The sequence below is a fragment of the Muscardinus avellanarius genome (genome assembly GCF_963383645.1).
Source record: "Muscardinus avellanarius genome assembly, chromosome: 2".
NCBI classification, from domain to species: Eukaryota; Metazoa; Chordata; class Mammalia; order Rodentia; family Gliridae; genus Muscardinus; species Muscardinus avellanarius.
In genome coordinates, this window is record NC_137787.1 from 156,032,763 (window position 1) to 156,049,738 (window position 16,976).

Consider the following 16,976-nt stretch of genomic DNA (forward strand, 5'->3'; position numbering starts at 1 on the left):
CAACCTCTCACTGTTGGTTTTTAAATAAGGACCAAAGCACACTTGGAAGAGAGAATGAAGTGTGTGAATACTAGGCTAATAAACTATAATCTAATGTTCAGAGCCATCGGATGGGTAAAAGTAAAGAGCATTTTGAGAATTCCCTTAGTGTGTACTTTCTTATTATAATTCCACAGACAGTCCCTTTAGGTATCTTCAGACATAATTTTGGCCACATTTTTCACATGTCAAGTCTTTTAAGGTCAGTGACTATATTTTTGGATTAGAAGTCTCTTCTAGACCACAAAGTTTTAAATTATGCACATTCAAAGTAGTGTTAATTTACTAGTGTATCTATATGTGGCCTGTGTGTGAATTTATCTTTCAACTAAGTCAGTTCTTGACCAAGAAGTTAATCTTACTACTTTTCACTATCCCAGAAGAATAAAAAAGAATGGTCAAACAGGTGAATAAAGTATGTTAAGGCAATTGTGATTTTCCCATTTTGCTTCGTTAATATTCAGTCAGATGGAATTTCAGTCACCTCATACATGTGTCTCTGCCTTCAAGCAGCTCCTCCATAATCTCTATACTTCAGAGGGCAGGACCATGAATTCTGTTTCCTACTAGGAATCTGTAACTTTTGATCCTTCCATCTCTTGTACTCCTTAGCTCTACACAATCATGGCACCATACTAATTTGACTTAACAGTACTTAATTCTTTCCTCACTTAACACTATCCAAGTTATTGGGAACTCATTTCTTCTCTGATCTCCTGGATTTCTACAGACAGTACGTGGTGGGAGGGAGGTCCCCTATAACCAGGACTCTAAAGATTTCTCTTTCCTGTTTAAAGCATGCCACTAAACTGGTTACATAATAGCTGAACTTCTGAACAAGGCCCTATTCATTATCAGGCTAGCTCTACTTTGTGTTCTAGTACAAGGCACTCTCAAAATACCATATAAGTTATACTTCTCCTGCCTATATTCTCTTATCCATTCATGTTGTCCCTGATTTTAGGAATAGTGTCTCTCTGCATTATCAAGAGACAGTTAATCACTCCTGAATCCACCCCTGAATTACTCATCATACTTCATAACAAAAGTCAAATCTCTGTCTTACCAATCACTGAACTCTAAACACATTTATTCATTTTGAATGCGTCCTCTGTTCCCAACTGGCTAAGAAGCCCTTAAGAGAAGACATAATATTTTATTCATTTTTCTACCTTCAGCTATATAACATATGTCAGATACTCAAATGTTTGTTGAAGAAACACATTCGAGATTTGAAACTTCACATGATAAAAGCAATTATTAATGGAGAAAATTTAACAAATGTCTAGAACTTTAAAATTGCAGACATGGACTTTTCTGAGTATCTCGTCATTATGATAATTATACATCAAAGGTATTAAAGAAGCTTTAGAATAAAGGTTAGAAATTATAGCTATAAATAGTTAACAATCATGAATACAGGTTTTCTATGATAACAAAGGGCCTAAAATTTACTATGCTAATATTTCCAGTTTGAAAAAAAAAGTAGAAATCACAAGCACTTATGTAATCTCTGTAATTAAAAACCAATCTTCTGTGAATATCTCCTGGAGATGTTGATCACCATTTCATAAGCTTACTGAGAAATGCCACATCCGTTCTTACATATCATATCATATAGTGAAATTGACTTCCGTAAAGAAAGCTTAAGCAACAACTTAGTACCAGAAGACAATCAAAACATTCAGATAAATTAACCTTCCTACACCAAGAGAAACAACTGTCTTATGTGAGCAACTAATGAGTGTCTGACTCAACAAAAATAATTTTTCTCTAGATGAGTGCAATATAAAGACACACTATTTTATAAATGCAAGCTATAATAATATAAGATGGATATAATGGACAAAAACACATCACAGAAGTATTTTTTAAGATGCTGAATTAGTCTATCATAACATCTAAATTCCAAAATATCATTAAATAAGCATGATAGAACTGTACAAAACAGAAACAAGATTGTAAATTTTTTCACAAACTCAATATAAATTATAGCTTGCTTCCTATGAGGCAAAACTGAAAGAAACTATGCTAAATGAATACCCAGCCATCCCTACCAAGTGGCAATGTTTTCCTCTCCCAAAATATCCTTTCTTCCCCTAGTTCTTTCTGATTTTTGATGGGACCCCCACATAACCACATACCATAGTTTGCACTCCCTAGGTAATTTATTATACTGTATGCAATGAGCATTTTATTTGTGCTGCTTTATCTTCTGATTGTGAGAGAAATGTCTTTATTTGCAATGGGACCAGGAGAAAGAAAAGATAAAAGTGGAAGAAATGTAAAGAAAAAACCTCTAGTCTGCTGCAACATTTTATTTGCTATGGGGAAAAAGTAGCAGTCTTCTTCTCTACCAATATGAGGAGTGAATCAAAGGGAAGGCAGTTTCTTAAAATTGTGTATTCATGGAAGCCAGGCGTGGTGGTGGATTCTTGTAATCCCAACATTTGGGAGGCTGAGACAGGAGGATCTCAGTTCACAGACAACCTCAGCTACTTAGTAAGACCCTTTGGAACTCAGTGAGACCCTGTTTCAAAATAAAGAATAAAAATATAGATCTGGGGTTGTAGCTCAGAAGTAGAATGCACCTGGATTCCATTCCCAGTACCACAAAAAGAAAAGTAGGGGAGGGGAAAGGAAAATTGTATTAATGGGAAAAGCTTATCTAAAAACAAATGTTTATCTGTAATAATTTGAGGATACATTTGGACAAATATATTCAAGAACATGGCAAATATTATAAAGAGGTATACCTCAGAGGTGTTCTGTCAAAATGTTCCCTTAGATACTATATAACTGATTTGTATGTGTGAATACGGCAGAGCCATATTTACTGCTTTTTAGTGTGTTCCAGGGTAAATATTAAGTATAGATAGACTTTCAAATAAGACTAGTTGTCATATATGGCTATTAGATACCATGTGAGCCTCAAAAGTCCCATACTACATATATCTCTGGACTTGAAAATTTTCATTTTTCTTTCTCCTCCCTAGATCTTTCCTTGACATTTAATAGGCATCTTAAATCAACATTTTTTCAAACTAGAATTTATCTTCTTCCTTGAATTTGTTCCTACATCTGAACACATTTTTGGCGATATGATCTCTCTCTGCCCTTTCCCCCTACTCCACATTTGATCATAAAGCAAATCATGTTCATTCTAATTTCAAAATAATTCTGTTTTCCAAGTATTTCTCACCTACGTAGCTGCCCACTCTGGTCCAGGCCAACACAATGACAGTCTTCTGGACCTTTTTAAAATGGCCAGGTGGGTTTACTGACTCTAGCATTGTTCCCCTAAACTTTTCCCCCACAAGACAGCCGAAGTGAACCTCTAAAAAAAATTAAGTCATATTTCACTTTCAGTGAAAACCATCCAATGGCTCATCTCAGCATAGAGGAAAAATCCTCACAATGGCAACTAACATCATATAGGATCTGTCATCTGGCTGCTGACCTGAGTTCCTATTCAGCTCCCCTCCCTCTCTTGACTCCAGTCTCACTTTCAGATCCAGGGGGGCCGCTACCTTGCCCTCCTGTCTGCCTAGAAAGTGCTTCTCTTGAACACCAAAATGCCTTGTGCTCCCCATGGCTACATTAGGATTTTGCCCAAAGGCTACCTTCTCTAACTACACAATCTGGAACTGCAAAAAAAAAAAAAAAAAAAAAAAAAAAAAAATACCTCACCCTGGCCCGCCAAAGCTGGTCACCTGACAGGTACGGACTTCCTCCTGTGCTTCCTGTTCTAGGTCTATCACCTAAAATGAAAACTTCAAGATACTGGGCTTTTCTTTCGTATTCCCAACTCTATCCGTGAACCTAAATCATACCTGGAAAGAGAAGAAGCACTTGGCAATAAGTTAGTAAACAATCAATGGGTGTGTTGTATTTACCTTTTGCCTCCTTTTTTCGGACACTCACAGTCAAGCCTTATCCTTGAATTTAGGTACTGGGGATTGAATGCAGGGCAGTCTACCTCTGTGCTATATCTCTAGCCCTTTTTATTTTGAAACAGGGCCCCATTAGGTTGCTGAGACCTGGAACATGCTGTCTTCCTCTCTCAGTCTCCCAGGTACTAGGATTGCAGGGCATTGCACAGGGCCAAGCCTGATGCTTATAAATATAATCTACTAACATTGTGCCTAATAGCTAAAGCTCCACAGAATTTTTTTTAAGAGTCTATTCCTTACAGGGTCAAAACATTTAAACACAATAAATGAGTGCTAATTTTTCATAAAATATGTAGTATAAAATATGTGGCTAAGAAACTGTTCATTACATTGATAGACATATTGATAGGACAAAGGGTTCTGCCTACTAATCAATTTTAAAATCTACACTAGAAAGACCTCTACTGAGGGCAGAGGAAAAATTATTTAAGATCACAATTTTTTTTTAGGTTTTCTCCATGCATGTGAATAAATTTCATTTTAGATATTTCTATCATAAGTTAACTCCTATTTCCAGATGTCATTCGTTAATAATTGTAGGATGAAAAAAAAACTGTAAGTATCATGCAAACACCTCCAGAAAAATAAACTTGGACCAACTGAAAAGTTGCTGGAGCCTAGTTGTTCTTAAAGGTTGTGTAGTAATAGAACTGCTTTTTTCAAAAGAAATCTTATGTCAAAGTTCAAAATAAGAAATAAAAATAGCACATTTCAGGCTGAAGCAATGGGGATAAAAATAGAACCCTCTTTCCAAACTCTATTCCCTATTCTTGTCTGTTCACCTGGTAAACATGCAGTGAGTTGTATGGATGCATAGAATCTGTGTAATTTTCTGTAGGTATACTGCTTTAATTTTTAGAAGGCACATTTTCCAACCTATGTCTACAAAATTCTTTGTTGTGCAATCTAAAGCTTTCATAAATTTAAGAGTTGGAATATGTTCAAATAACTTCTGACAATACATATTGAAATTCTATAAAGATATATTATTCAAAGAGACTCCTGTCCACCTGCAAGTGATGGGATAGGTAGATGTGTGTCAAGAATAAGCACTCATTGGGGCTAGGCCTGGCAGTACACACCTATAATCCCAGGACTAGGGAGGCTGAGACAAGAGGATCACAGGTTCAAAGCCAGTGGCAGCAACTTAGCAATGTCTTAAGCAACTTAGCCAGACCCTGTTTCCAAATAAAAAATAAAACATGGCTGGGGATGTACCTCAGAGGTAGAATGCCCTGGGTTCAATCTCTAGCACTGGGGGGTGAGGGGATAGAACACTCCCTGAAAAACAATTATGCCAAATATAAACAACTATAAACAAATATTGATACAGTGTTTACCAGATACTGTTCAAACTAAGTATCTGTATATAAATTAACCCATTTAATTTGCATAACAAACTTCTGAGTTCAATACTAGTGTCATCTCCATTTTAGAGGTAAGGAAACAAAGCAGAGAAAAGAGGAAACATGTTTAATGTTACATCTGTAGAGAAATAGGTTTGAACCCTGATTTAAAAACCAGCCTACCCAATTGTATAAAGTCTCTATAATCTAAAACTATGCTATTTTTGTTTTGCCAACCAAATTTACTTAATGAGGCTACTGTAGTTATCATTGCCTTAAATTCAGAGGCACACATGCCTTTTGGTTTCAACTGATTTAGTATTTTTGCATGATGAAAAAAGATATTTCACAAATTTATCAACAATAACCCTTAAAGACAAATCATTTTACAACATAATGATACATGTCTTCCAGCTACATGTATCATTAATGGGAAATACCTATTAGTGTGATTTTCTTTAAATATTTCATAATGTTCCCCTAAAATGCACATTCTCCCATAACCTCAGAATATGAATTATTTGGAAACAGTCTTTACACATGGGATTAGTTAAGCATCTTGAGATAACACCATCCTGTGACAAATTGCCCAGTGGATAGTGTTCACAAGTAGGGAAAACTTGAGAAGTAGAGATGGCAGCAAAGAGAAAATAAAAGCAGAGACTAGAGTGATGTTCCTACGAGCCAAGGAAAAAGACTGTTTGCAGCCACTAGAGCAAAGAGGAAGCATGGACAGTTTCTCCTTGAAGCCTCCCAAAGTAACCAAAACTCACCAACCCTCGAGATTTCAGAATTCCAGTCTCCTGGAATGTGAGAATGGACTTCTATTTAAAGACACCTAGTCTGTATTAATTGCTTATGGCAACTCTAGGAAACTAATACTACTGTTAATTATAGATGTGCCAATTGGCTAAATACAGTCTGCTTTCTGGGGAACACTTCTGCCTGCAGCAACCAATTAGCCCCTTGCCTCTTCCTCTCATAGGTGGCATGCCAACTTTGTCCAGGTGCCAAAGGCTTTCAAGGAGATCCCCACGGATGTGCTTTCTCCACTTACTGAGGTTTCTTTGTGAAATGCAGATTTGCTACATTAAGGCATCCTCAGAATGCACTATTCTGAAATCTTCTTTCTTCTACCTTTTTTTTTTTTTTTTTTAATTTCCCACTTCATGCTGCAACTCGAGGTGCAGTAAATATTGCTTCAGAGCCAGCAGCTTGAGAGAGCTCCAAGACCTTGGCCGCCACTGGCGATACTGTCCTGCTACTTGATGCTACCTATGGCTCTAAGTGACACTGACAGAGCTGTTCGAATAGCGACTTTGATTCTGTAGCTGGCCAAAAATCTGCAAACACTGTAAACTGTTAGTTTCTAGAAAAAGATGAATGCTGTATCGATGCCACTTTCAGTCTGTTAACCTCCAAAAAGATATAGAGGTCTTCCCGATGTAGTTTTCTTCTTCATCATCATCTATCAGTCCAACAGCAACAGATTCAGGAAATGTTCCTATCTCAGTATCTCAAAAAGCAATCTTCAAGTCGCTCCTCCAAGCCTAGTGTTCTTCGGTGCTACTCTACAGAATCTTTAATCCTTCTTGTGATTGATTCTGGCTATTTCCCTGCCATTCGGCTGCTTTCCAAAATAGTCTGTATTTGCACTTTAAAATGATTACCCTCACAACTCATACCAACTCTCCAATTTAAACATTTGAGGCGAACTCTATATAGATAATCTTTGGAAATAAAATGGCAAGGTTTATATACATGGCCCCTTACCAGTAAAACATGCCTGCAATGTGCTGTTGATGCTCTTCATAAATCCTGTGATTACTTTGGGAATGGCCCAGTTATATCTTATCATACCTTTTGTGTTAATTTGCTGAATGCAATTTTTTTGTTGTGTGTGGCAATGGGGATGAAGCCTAGGTGCTCTACCACTGAACTAGTTTCCTAGCCCTTTTTTTAAAATTATTTTAAAACAGAGTCCCACTAAGTTTTCCAGACTAGCCTTGATCCTGTAATCCTCCTGTCTTAGCCTCAAATAAAGTGATTACAGGCATGCATCATTATCTTTGAAATTTATACAAACCAATGGCAAAATATATTTCAAAATAAATTTATCTTTAATTATGTTTGGTTTGTATTAATATTAAAATTATTTTACAATTCTTAAGTATCTCATTGTAAAACCACAGGAAATCAAATTAGATCATTGAGAGACAACTTATGAGTCATAGATAGCTTTTGGACATAACTTTCACTCTACAATCTGTTTAAACAACTGGTATTATATAACTTGGAGACACAAAATATTTTCATAATTTTCATTAGAGAATGAGAAAAAAAGTGAAAACATCTAACTGCTCCCTGATGGAAAGTGTTAACAGGTAAATCAGTGTTACTGACTTCTATTAATTACTTATATATATTAAAATTACATGCCATTCACTAATACTAGCAAATCAAATGTGAATGGAAAATAGTGAGTAAAAAGATAAAACAAAAAATTTAGTATACTCCAATGTAAATGAATATAAGAAATGTCATTGATCCAACCAGAAAATTAAGTGTAAATGCTCATATACATGCATATATAAATGTATATTTGGAATGCCTTAATATTTCCATATATGTACTCGCTTATGTGGCTTGACTATACAAAATGAGAACTAAAGAACAGTTATTACTTAAAGGCATCTCCTAAATTGATTACTCATGAGCATCCAACACTGCAGATCCACAACTGCTTTTTCAATTGACCTGATGTAGTAGAAATTCATCTAGTATAATGTACACTACAGCCATAGAACTTCAAGGAAACAAGTTAGTATGTCAGTTTATTATGGCTGCCATCACAAAATAAAGACTGGATGGCTTCATCAACCAAAAGTTACTTTCTTACAGTTCTGGAAACCAAGTTCATGATGTTGGCAGATTGAGTTTGTTCTGAAGCCTCAGAACATACATCCTGGGTGGCCTGAGAGTTCAAAATTTTCTCTTAAGTCAATAAGTCAGATTGGATAAAGGTCAATTCAAATGATCTCATTTTAACTAATAAGGCCCTATTTATAAGATACAGTGCTGCACATAACAATTAGAATGAATTTTATGCACTTTACTGGCAACTCAAGAAAGGCAATATTCCAAGTGGTTGCCTTCTATGACTTAATTATTTTAAGCACCTCCCCACAATCAACCCAGTACCCTGTCAATTAACTTCATTTTCATTATACAGGAAGAAATGTATAACCTAAAGCATATTTTCATCAAACTCTAATACCTAACAATTAATATGAACCACCAAAAAATTATATATCTCGTACAAATTATGAGACTTCAATGTACAATCTTGAGGACATAATGGTTTCAGCTAACAGGATGCTAGCCGTGTTAACTCTACTGTAGGAGGATGTAAAGTGAAATTGAATTAATGACTAATACTAGCATTCTCAACTTCACTAATAAACTTTAATTGGCATCTTTGGAAGGTGATAGCAAAAGGTTAACGAATGTCTTTGAAAACACCGTCTGCAGGTTATAGCAGATGAATCTGAAATTTTCAAACACTATGCAGTTTCCAGGTGGCAGCCACCTGGAAATTAAGTGTTCTAAGTGTTCACAGTAGGTGAATAAAAGATAAACATTTGGTATTTAGTACGGCATTTATCATAAAGTGTTGGAAACGCATTAGAAACTGAAAACCAGGAGATATATTTCAGTAAGCAAATATTTGGGTCAGACCAAAGAATTGCTAGCTAGCTAAGAGCATACAAATAGTCTTAGAAGCAGAAAGAGGGATATAAAATAAAGAGGATTATAAAAATCAAATATAAGATACCAAAGAATATTACCAAAAGCTACAAATTTGAAAGTAGACAAAAAATAAAAATGGACAATCACTGAATCCAGTCCGGTAATATACTGAACATTGCTTTTTCCAAGGAGCTAATTCCATTCTCAGAAGTCCTGGGAAGAGTTCTTAAGTTAAAGAAACAGATCTTAAATAGCGCCGTAAGAATTTCTGGGAAATCTATGAATTTATCCTCAAGGAAAGAATAGAATATCCAGAAATTTAATGGAGAGTCCCAGTGAGCGGCAGGAAAAGCACCAGCAGGAGCTTGCCATTTACTTTGAGTTTCTTATGAAGGAGAAAAGCAGGTGACATCCTCTGGCCCCACAGCCACTTCCCACGGATTTAACAGGGGAAGAATTCATCCACTAGGCAACACTGAGACAAGGTGCAGAGATACAGGATACGTGAGACAAAGGCAGTCAGAAGGATGGAAGTTTAGAAGTGAACTCTGGGACAGAAATTCATAGGTCATTAATATAATGATGGTTTAAGTTTTTGCGAATGGAAAGAGCCATCTCAGGAGAAGTTACAGAAAAGAAAGTGAGCAGGGTTCCTTATTAGGCTAACAGCAGCAGCAATTCAGAGAGGGAATACAGAGAAAGAGGACAAAATAAGGTGTGTTGAAAGTAAGAGGGAGGAGCCACTTGGCACTGACACCTAACATGAGTGAGGGAAACATGGCGGAACAAAAATGAAAACACTAAACACTGGGCCAACAGCAAGGTAAGTGCAGTTCCTGAACAGTGATCACTAAGCTCAGACTTGTTAGATGAGTAAGTGAGCTATAGACTGGATCTAATGGCAAGTATGGAGAATTCAAGATCCCATTAGGGAAAAATCAAAATATTTGAGACAGTTTTAATAACTCTAAAACAGGGCTGATTACAGTGATGCCACAAACTTAAGTTTTAGTATAACCCCTCCAAATAGATGAAAACTTAGCACTGTCACAATGTACACATCAATAAAACAGCATTTCAATTTAATACTGAAATAGCTTATAGGAAAGTGATCAATAACACTTTCATAATCAATTAATTTTAAGTGTTTAGACAAGGGAAAATGTATTCAACCCCGAGAAAGTCCATAAAAAAGAAATATTACGATGGTATACAGAAATACAATAATGGACCAAAATATTCTCACTGAAACACAACAAAAAAGCTGTAAGCCATTATCTCTTGGAAAAGAAGCAGTCCTAATGAAGTAGATTTTTGAAAATTGTCAAATGGGTAAGCTCATTAGTTGCAATGAAAGGTTCCCCCTGCTGATCTAGGAGTACCTAATGACCAGGATTTGTTATGTTTCAAAAACAAAGGTACTTTTTAATTTATGTGATAGCTCATTGAGGAGATTTCAAGTCTGGAAACTTTTAAATGGTGATATATAAGAGCACTGAAATTCTCCAAAGCAAACACAGACTTATTTCATCTCAAGCATTCTGTTTACTCCTCTAAAATCTCATTCATTAACTGGGTCAGATAATCATAAAAGAAGAATTTATGACCAACGCTCACCTACAATATTAAACAAAATAACAACAGGAAAAAAAAAAACCCAAACAAACTATGATGGCTCTTCTATTTGGAATATGGAGTTGCTACTTTCAGAGAAATATACCAGCAGTATCTGCTGACCCACACATCCCCATGCCTGCACTGTAACAGATGGGAACTAAAGTCCCAATGTCCCAGAATGCCCAGCGGAAACACCAAAAAGGAAAACAATCACATTACCAAGTTAAAACTCTGCAAGTCCTTACAAAGGCTAACTATTTTTAAAAAGCAAATATCGTTACACAGAATTTAGAGTGTAATAAAATCAGAACAAATACTTTAAAAAACTTGATTTACAGCAAAATTCCTCAAATATAAATCACATAATAAAAACAATGCCTCTAAAGAAAAGTAGTTTCCAGCTTATTGTTGTTTTAAAGCCTGTTTGAAAATTGGTGAATTGGTGAGAAATGAAAACTATCAGTACCCAAAAGTACTTAACACTGATTCTTGCTAACGCCCTAAAAACGATATGAGCTATTAACCTGAAAAAAGAACTCCCTTTGTATTTCAAGGATATGTGTGCCACTTTTATCCATAAATCTGTTAGTTGTCAAACTATATACCAAAAATACCCATTTTCAATGTTTTCATTCCATTTGTTCAAATATACCAAAACATCAGAAATCTCATTTTAGAACTTTCCTGACTTAATGAAACAATCGTTTAAGTTTTTTTTAATATCACCGAGTTAGTTTTAATGTTTTCCTCCTATTCAGTTCTATGCCCTTTTGTCCTATCTTACATGGCTTAATAAAAAAGATAACTTGGACTTTCCCTCTTCTGAAATCCAATTATAACACACATATTTCAACATATTTTTGTCTTACACAAAGGACATTCTAAGATAGCACAGGGACAACATAAACAACTCAATATCATGGGAACATTAGGATTCAGTGTAAAAAGTAAGAAATTATTGGTTTTAAAAACAAACTATTTCCAGCTTTTCTCCAACAGGCTGTAGGAAACATATATTTCAGAGGAATATATATTTTAAAAGAAAGTTGCAAAGAACATCTCATCCAATCACATACCTCTATGCAGATGAAGTGCTATAATTGGCATTTTGTAGAAAATGGAATTTTAAAGTCGACAGGAGTAGATAAAATTGTTTAAGAAGAAATAGTCACTCTAACGCTAAAGAAATTTAAATGTCCTCCTAGAAGGTGACCATTTTTAATATTAAGGAGGAAATAAAAAGATTACAAAAATTATTTGACATTACTATTGACAAGTGGCAAATACACAAGTACAGATGTCGACTGCTTCTCATCTGTGGTCTTCTAAACTGTCTTTATAAGTGGGTTGTTTCAAAGCAATTACTGTGCTTTTCATACAATCAGTGTGATATATAAATAATTTGACTTTTAAGTTAAAAAACAAAGTATTAATAAAAAGGCCTAACCTTATATCACCCAAAGTAGAGGTGAGAACCGGTTAGAAATTTGGACATACGCCGGGTGTGGTGGTACACGATTGTAATCCCAGCATTTGGGAGGCTGAGACCAGAGGATCGCGGTTCACGGACAGCCTCAGCTACTTAGTGAGGTCCTCGGCAATTTAGTGAGACCCTGTTTCAAAATAAAGAATAAAAAAATAGGGCAGGGGGTAAAGCTCGGAGGTTGAATGGCCTGGGGTTCCATCTCCAGACCCAAAAAAAAAAAAAAGGAAGAAAAAAATTGGGGGCATTAGGAAGGGCTGAATTTAAGCCCTGGCATTCTGGTGTCAAATAGGATGAAGAAAAATAGTTCCACTTTGGCTAGATTTAAATGCTGGCAATAGGGGGACACTGATTGCTAGTTCTGGAATCAGACAAACAATATATATGTAGTGGATGACATGGAATCAGAAAAGCATCACCTAGCAAGCACAGCCATCTAACAGCAGAGGGGGAGGGTAGCAGGCATCCATGATAATTACGCTATTATACAAAACGTTTATAAAGCCTCATTAACCAAATACACTCATATCTGACCAACACAATTCTAAAGTAAATATCCTATGATTTTCTATTTTTAAAATGAGATATTCAATATGAAAATTAGATAACAAAGAAGTATATAAAAGTAAGAATCATTATTTTTCTGTCTTTTAGAACCAAAGACCAAAGCAATAAAATATTGTTTTATAGAAGCACAAACCTTTACTAGCTTTGTCTAAATGTTCCAAATCGTCCACAAAAGTCAAGATATCAGGGTACTTTTCTTCACATGTTTCAACCAGGAAATGAAGTAGTGTTGTTTTCTGGTCTGCTGATTTTGTGTCCTTTAGCTAAATGAAGGGGAGAGAGACAAAACACTGTCAAAAGCATTTCGATACTCTACCTACTCAAATCATATTAATACTGTATTTTGTAGATAAGAAAAAATAAGTGGTAAAATTAATTGTAGTTCTGAAAAGTAAGTGTTTCAGTACTTGAAAAGCTACTTTTTACTTGTCTGGTTAAAATTATTCATATTTGTTTTAAAAGAGAAATAACTTTAATCCAGTCTAGTATGCAAAGTTTTATGAGAAAATTTTATGGCAAAATGCCCAGGAAGATAGAATAACCTGAAAGTCCGTGTAGCAGGAATATTTAAAATCACCCTTGGTATTCCTCCTCATAGAATGTCTATTGGATATTCTAGGAGTTTGAGACAAAAGAATACTTTTATGTCAAAAAGCTGTTTGTTTTTTTTTTTAAAGGTAATTGGTATGACAGATAGCATAGTAAAAATAATCACAAAATATGTTTAGAACTACGCAAATTGTGATCTGAATGAACCTTTGAAGGAATTTGTATGGGAAGAAGGGAAGGAAAAAATTCAATACACTATCACAGAATAGGCCTAGAAAAAGGCTAAGTATGGTTTATACTTTGTCCCTCATGAGACACTGCATTGGCAGCTTGGTCTTCAGTGAGGTGATATTCGTAGATGGAATCTTTAAAAGATGGGCCCTGTTCAGGGAATCTTTAAAAGATGGGCCCTGTTCAGAGGTCCTTAGGGATGAAGGAATTTCTCACAGAAAGGTTATGAAGGCCAGAGCCCACCCTGTCTTTTTGCATCCTGGACTGAGATTCCATCTCTTGCTCCACCACCTACTCGCCCCATTGTCATCTGCCATGAAAGGGTGCACTGGAGACCCTGTAGCAGAACTGAGCCTAGGCAGGCACCTCACCTCTGTACCACCAAAACGGAAAGTTAAAAAATCTCTTTAAGAGCTAATCATCTCAGGCATTTTGTTACAGTAACAAAGCCAGCTAATACAGAGTTATGATGAGGATGAATATGGCCTATCTGAGAAAACTGAATGGCCCATTTGAGGAAGCTTTGCAATGGAAATAAGATTTTGATTCTAAGCAAGGGAAATGTTTAAGTTGGGTGAGAGATAGTTGTACATTTTAGAAAGATCTCTCTAGAGCCAATTGGGTGATGTGTGCATATATGTCTCTATCATCTTTATCCCACTAAGATGTATGAATACAATGTACCAATAAAAATGTTTTTAAAAAAGGCTTCCTCTAGTGTAGTGGAGGTAAAAGATTAGAGCAAGGGCAATACCAGAAGCAAAAAGATTAATTTAAAATACTGTGGCAATAATACAGGAAGGGAAATAAGACAACCTGAACTATGGTTGTGCCTTGGAATGGAGATAACATGACCAAGGGGCCTAAAAACCCAGGTGATGCCATTATTTGAGACAGGTGAGAAAGGATCAAAAGTGGACTTGGTGTGAGAAATGAAGATATTAGTTTCAGTTTGGGACAAAATGAATATGAAGCTATAAACTGATATTTAACTAGAAACATTAAATATCACCAATATAAAAAAGACAGATTTACATAAGTGCAGAATAGTGCTTCTGAGCTTTTCATTAATACCTCCTTAGATGTTCCAGTATTTTCTCCCAATAGTCTACACCTAAAAAAATTTAAAACCACAAATATAATATGTTTATATTAATGTACTCTATCTTGTCCTCTATATATTAAAAGCAGTAAAACTCAGAGTATAGACCTGAGGAGAGTCGCATTTGCCTATCTTAAACTGAGATGGGCAAGGAATGCACTCAGGAGAGGTGGTGGACGAACACATGAGCAGTGGATGGGAGTTGGCTTGCGATTCCTGAGATGACTGGCTTAGGGAGTACTGAGTACCAAGGGTGGTCTGAACACAGGGTTCATGAATAACTCAGTAGTGTTCCCTATCATTGACGAGTTGTTCAGAATAGTTATGTATATCAGGAATAAAATGAACAAGCAACTTCTCATAACAGGATTAAGTTCAGAGCTGGAAATATGGGAAAGACTTAGGTACACAGCCCCATGTACTTATTTTCTTTCTGACAGTTTTTCACTTTAAAATAGCAAGGGAGTAAATGCTTTCACATTCAAGATTTAATATTCAAAATCAAATACCCTATCATTGATATTGTGGATATCAAATAGTGTTGGACAGTGAAAGAATGAAATTTTGCCGGTTGTGTTGGCACACGCTTGTAATCCCCGGGCTTGGGAGGCAGGGACAAGAGGATCGTGTAGGCTCGAAGCCAGCCTCTTTGTCTTAAGAGACCCTGTTTCCAAATAAAAATATAAAATAGGTCTGGAAGTATAGCCCGGAGGTAGAAGGGTTTCTATGAACCCCAGTACCACCAAAAATGAATAAATAAATAAATTTTTGTCGCCATACACATTAATATGCTGAAAAATATTACAGCACTGGACACATTGGGCTACCGACCTCACATCTGGTCCTCTATGTGATTACACATGTAACACAATCAAATGGTACACTGGCTCCTCCTGGGCCGGCGTGTGACTCAGTAGTACAGCACTTGCCTCTAACATGGGTGAGGCCCTGGTGTAGGTCCCCAGCATCAAACATAGATGACATACATAGGTAGATAGATGATAGATTTTGATTGATAGAAAGACTGGTTCCTAACAGTTTAAAAACAGATTAGATAGCAACACTTAAGTCATTATTTAATATTTGTTTAACAGGAACACAGAAGGGATGAATAAAAAAGGGAGCCAGATATGGTGATAACAAGCCTATAATCCCAGTACACGGGAGGCTAAGGCAGGAGTATCACAAGTTCGAGGCCAGACTGGACAACTTAGCAAGATCTTTGTGTTAACCAACCAACCAAATAAATAAATAAAAAGGACAGACGGGTAGCTCAGTGGTAGAGTGTACCTGGGTTCAATCCCAAGTACCACAAACAAACAGTAGCAATAAAATTCATAGATTTCATAATAACCATCTGAGTGCTTTTAAAAAGTACTTTAAAAATGAGTCCAATTCTACCTAGACTTTCCACTAATATTTGTGGATGACCTCATAATGCAAAACATGATAAACATGCTAAGTTCTTGGACCTTAGTTTAAACAAAAGTAAATTATCAGAATGGAACTGAACATAGAAAAGCACTGTAAATTTGCCTTATATTCCAAAAACATTAAGTATACAGTACAGTAGAATTAACTATGCATAGGCATGGTGAAATCTAGTAACAAAACCAAAAACTAGGATGAAAATGAAGGAACCTAGTTTCAGAAGTTATTTTTGCATGCTTGGGTCAGTTGAAATTTTTCTATGGGTTTGAGATTTTACACAGAAACTTGAGAATGTTGATCTGAATTGTAACTTTCCTTATAGCTCTATAGTTTAATATATACTGGCATTTTAAATAAATAAGGCAAGTTCAAAAGCAGCGAACTTTTACAAATACTTAGCAGAAAAGCTGACTTGTTTTGCTAAAAAGTACCCTACTAGCAAATTTCCTTTCTTTTTATTACATTTTACATCACTTTGGGAATACTCTTCCTACCATGGACTCTCAGCAACCCACTGCTACCCGTCTACGCCCTGTCTACTGAAAGGAGAAATGAGATAAATGACCTGTGTGAAATGTTGATTAAGACAAGCACCATCTGCCTCTATAATTGGTAAAGCCTGAAAAAAGTTTTTTTTTTAAATATTTGGAATACAGCAACAATCCAGATGAAGATATCAAAACTCTGATGAAACAATAAAAATGGGTCAATCTCAATCACTGTTCACAAGCAATAACAATTCAGAATTAGAATTTTGAAATACTAAAGTATCTTACCTGTTTGATAAATCTTAAGCACTTTAGTCTAACACAAATTCAACTTATGCGTTAACAATATAAAGCTAGTGCTAATATAGGTAGGAGATTGCTATCATTGCCTGCTCCAGTTAAACAATTAACTGATTAGCA

General features: G+C 35.8%; 1 protein-coding gene across 4 annotated transcripts in view; it reads right to left on the minus strand.

The window, feature by feature from the left end:
* The window catches only part of DIAPH3 (diaphanous related formin 3), a gene marked incomplete at both ends in the record, with an annotated part of 500,946 nt that overhangs the window by 192,116 nt on the left and 291,854 nt on the right, over nt 1-16,976 (minus strand). For all 4 annotated transcript variants that reach the window (XM_080719970.1, XM_080719969.1, XM_080719968.1 and 1 more), the window contains one exon: nt 12,889-13,018. In XM_080719970.1, coding sequence (XP_080576096.1) covers nt 12,889-13,018 — 130 coding nt within the window. The remainder of the gene's footprint in view (nt 1-12,888; nt 13,019-16,976) is intronic.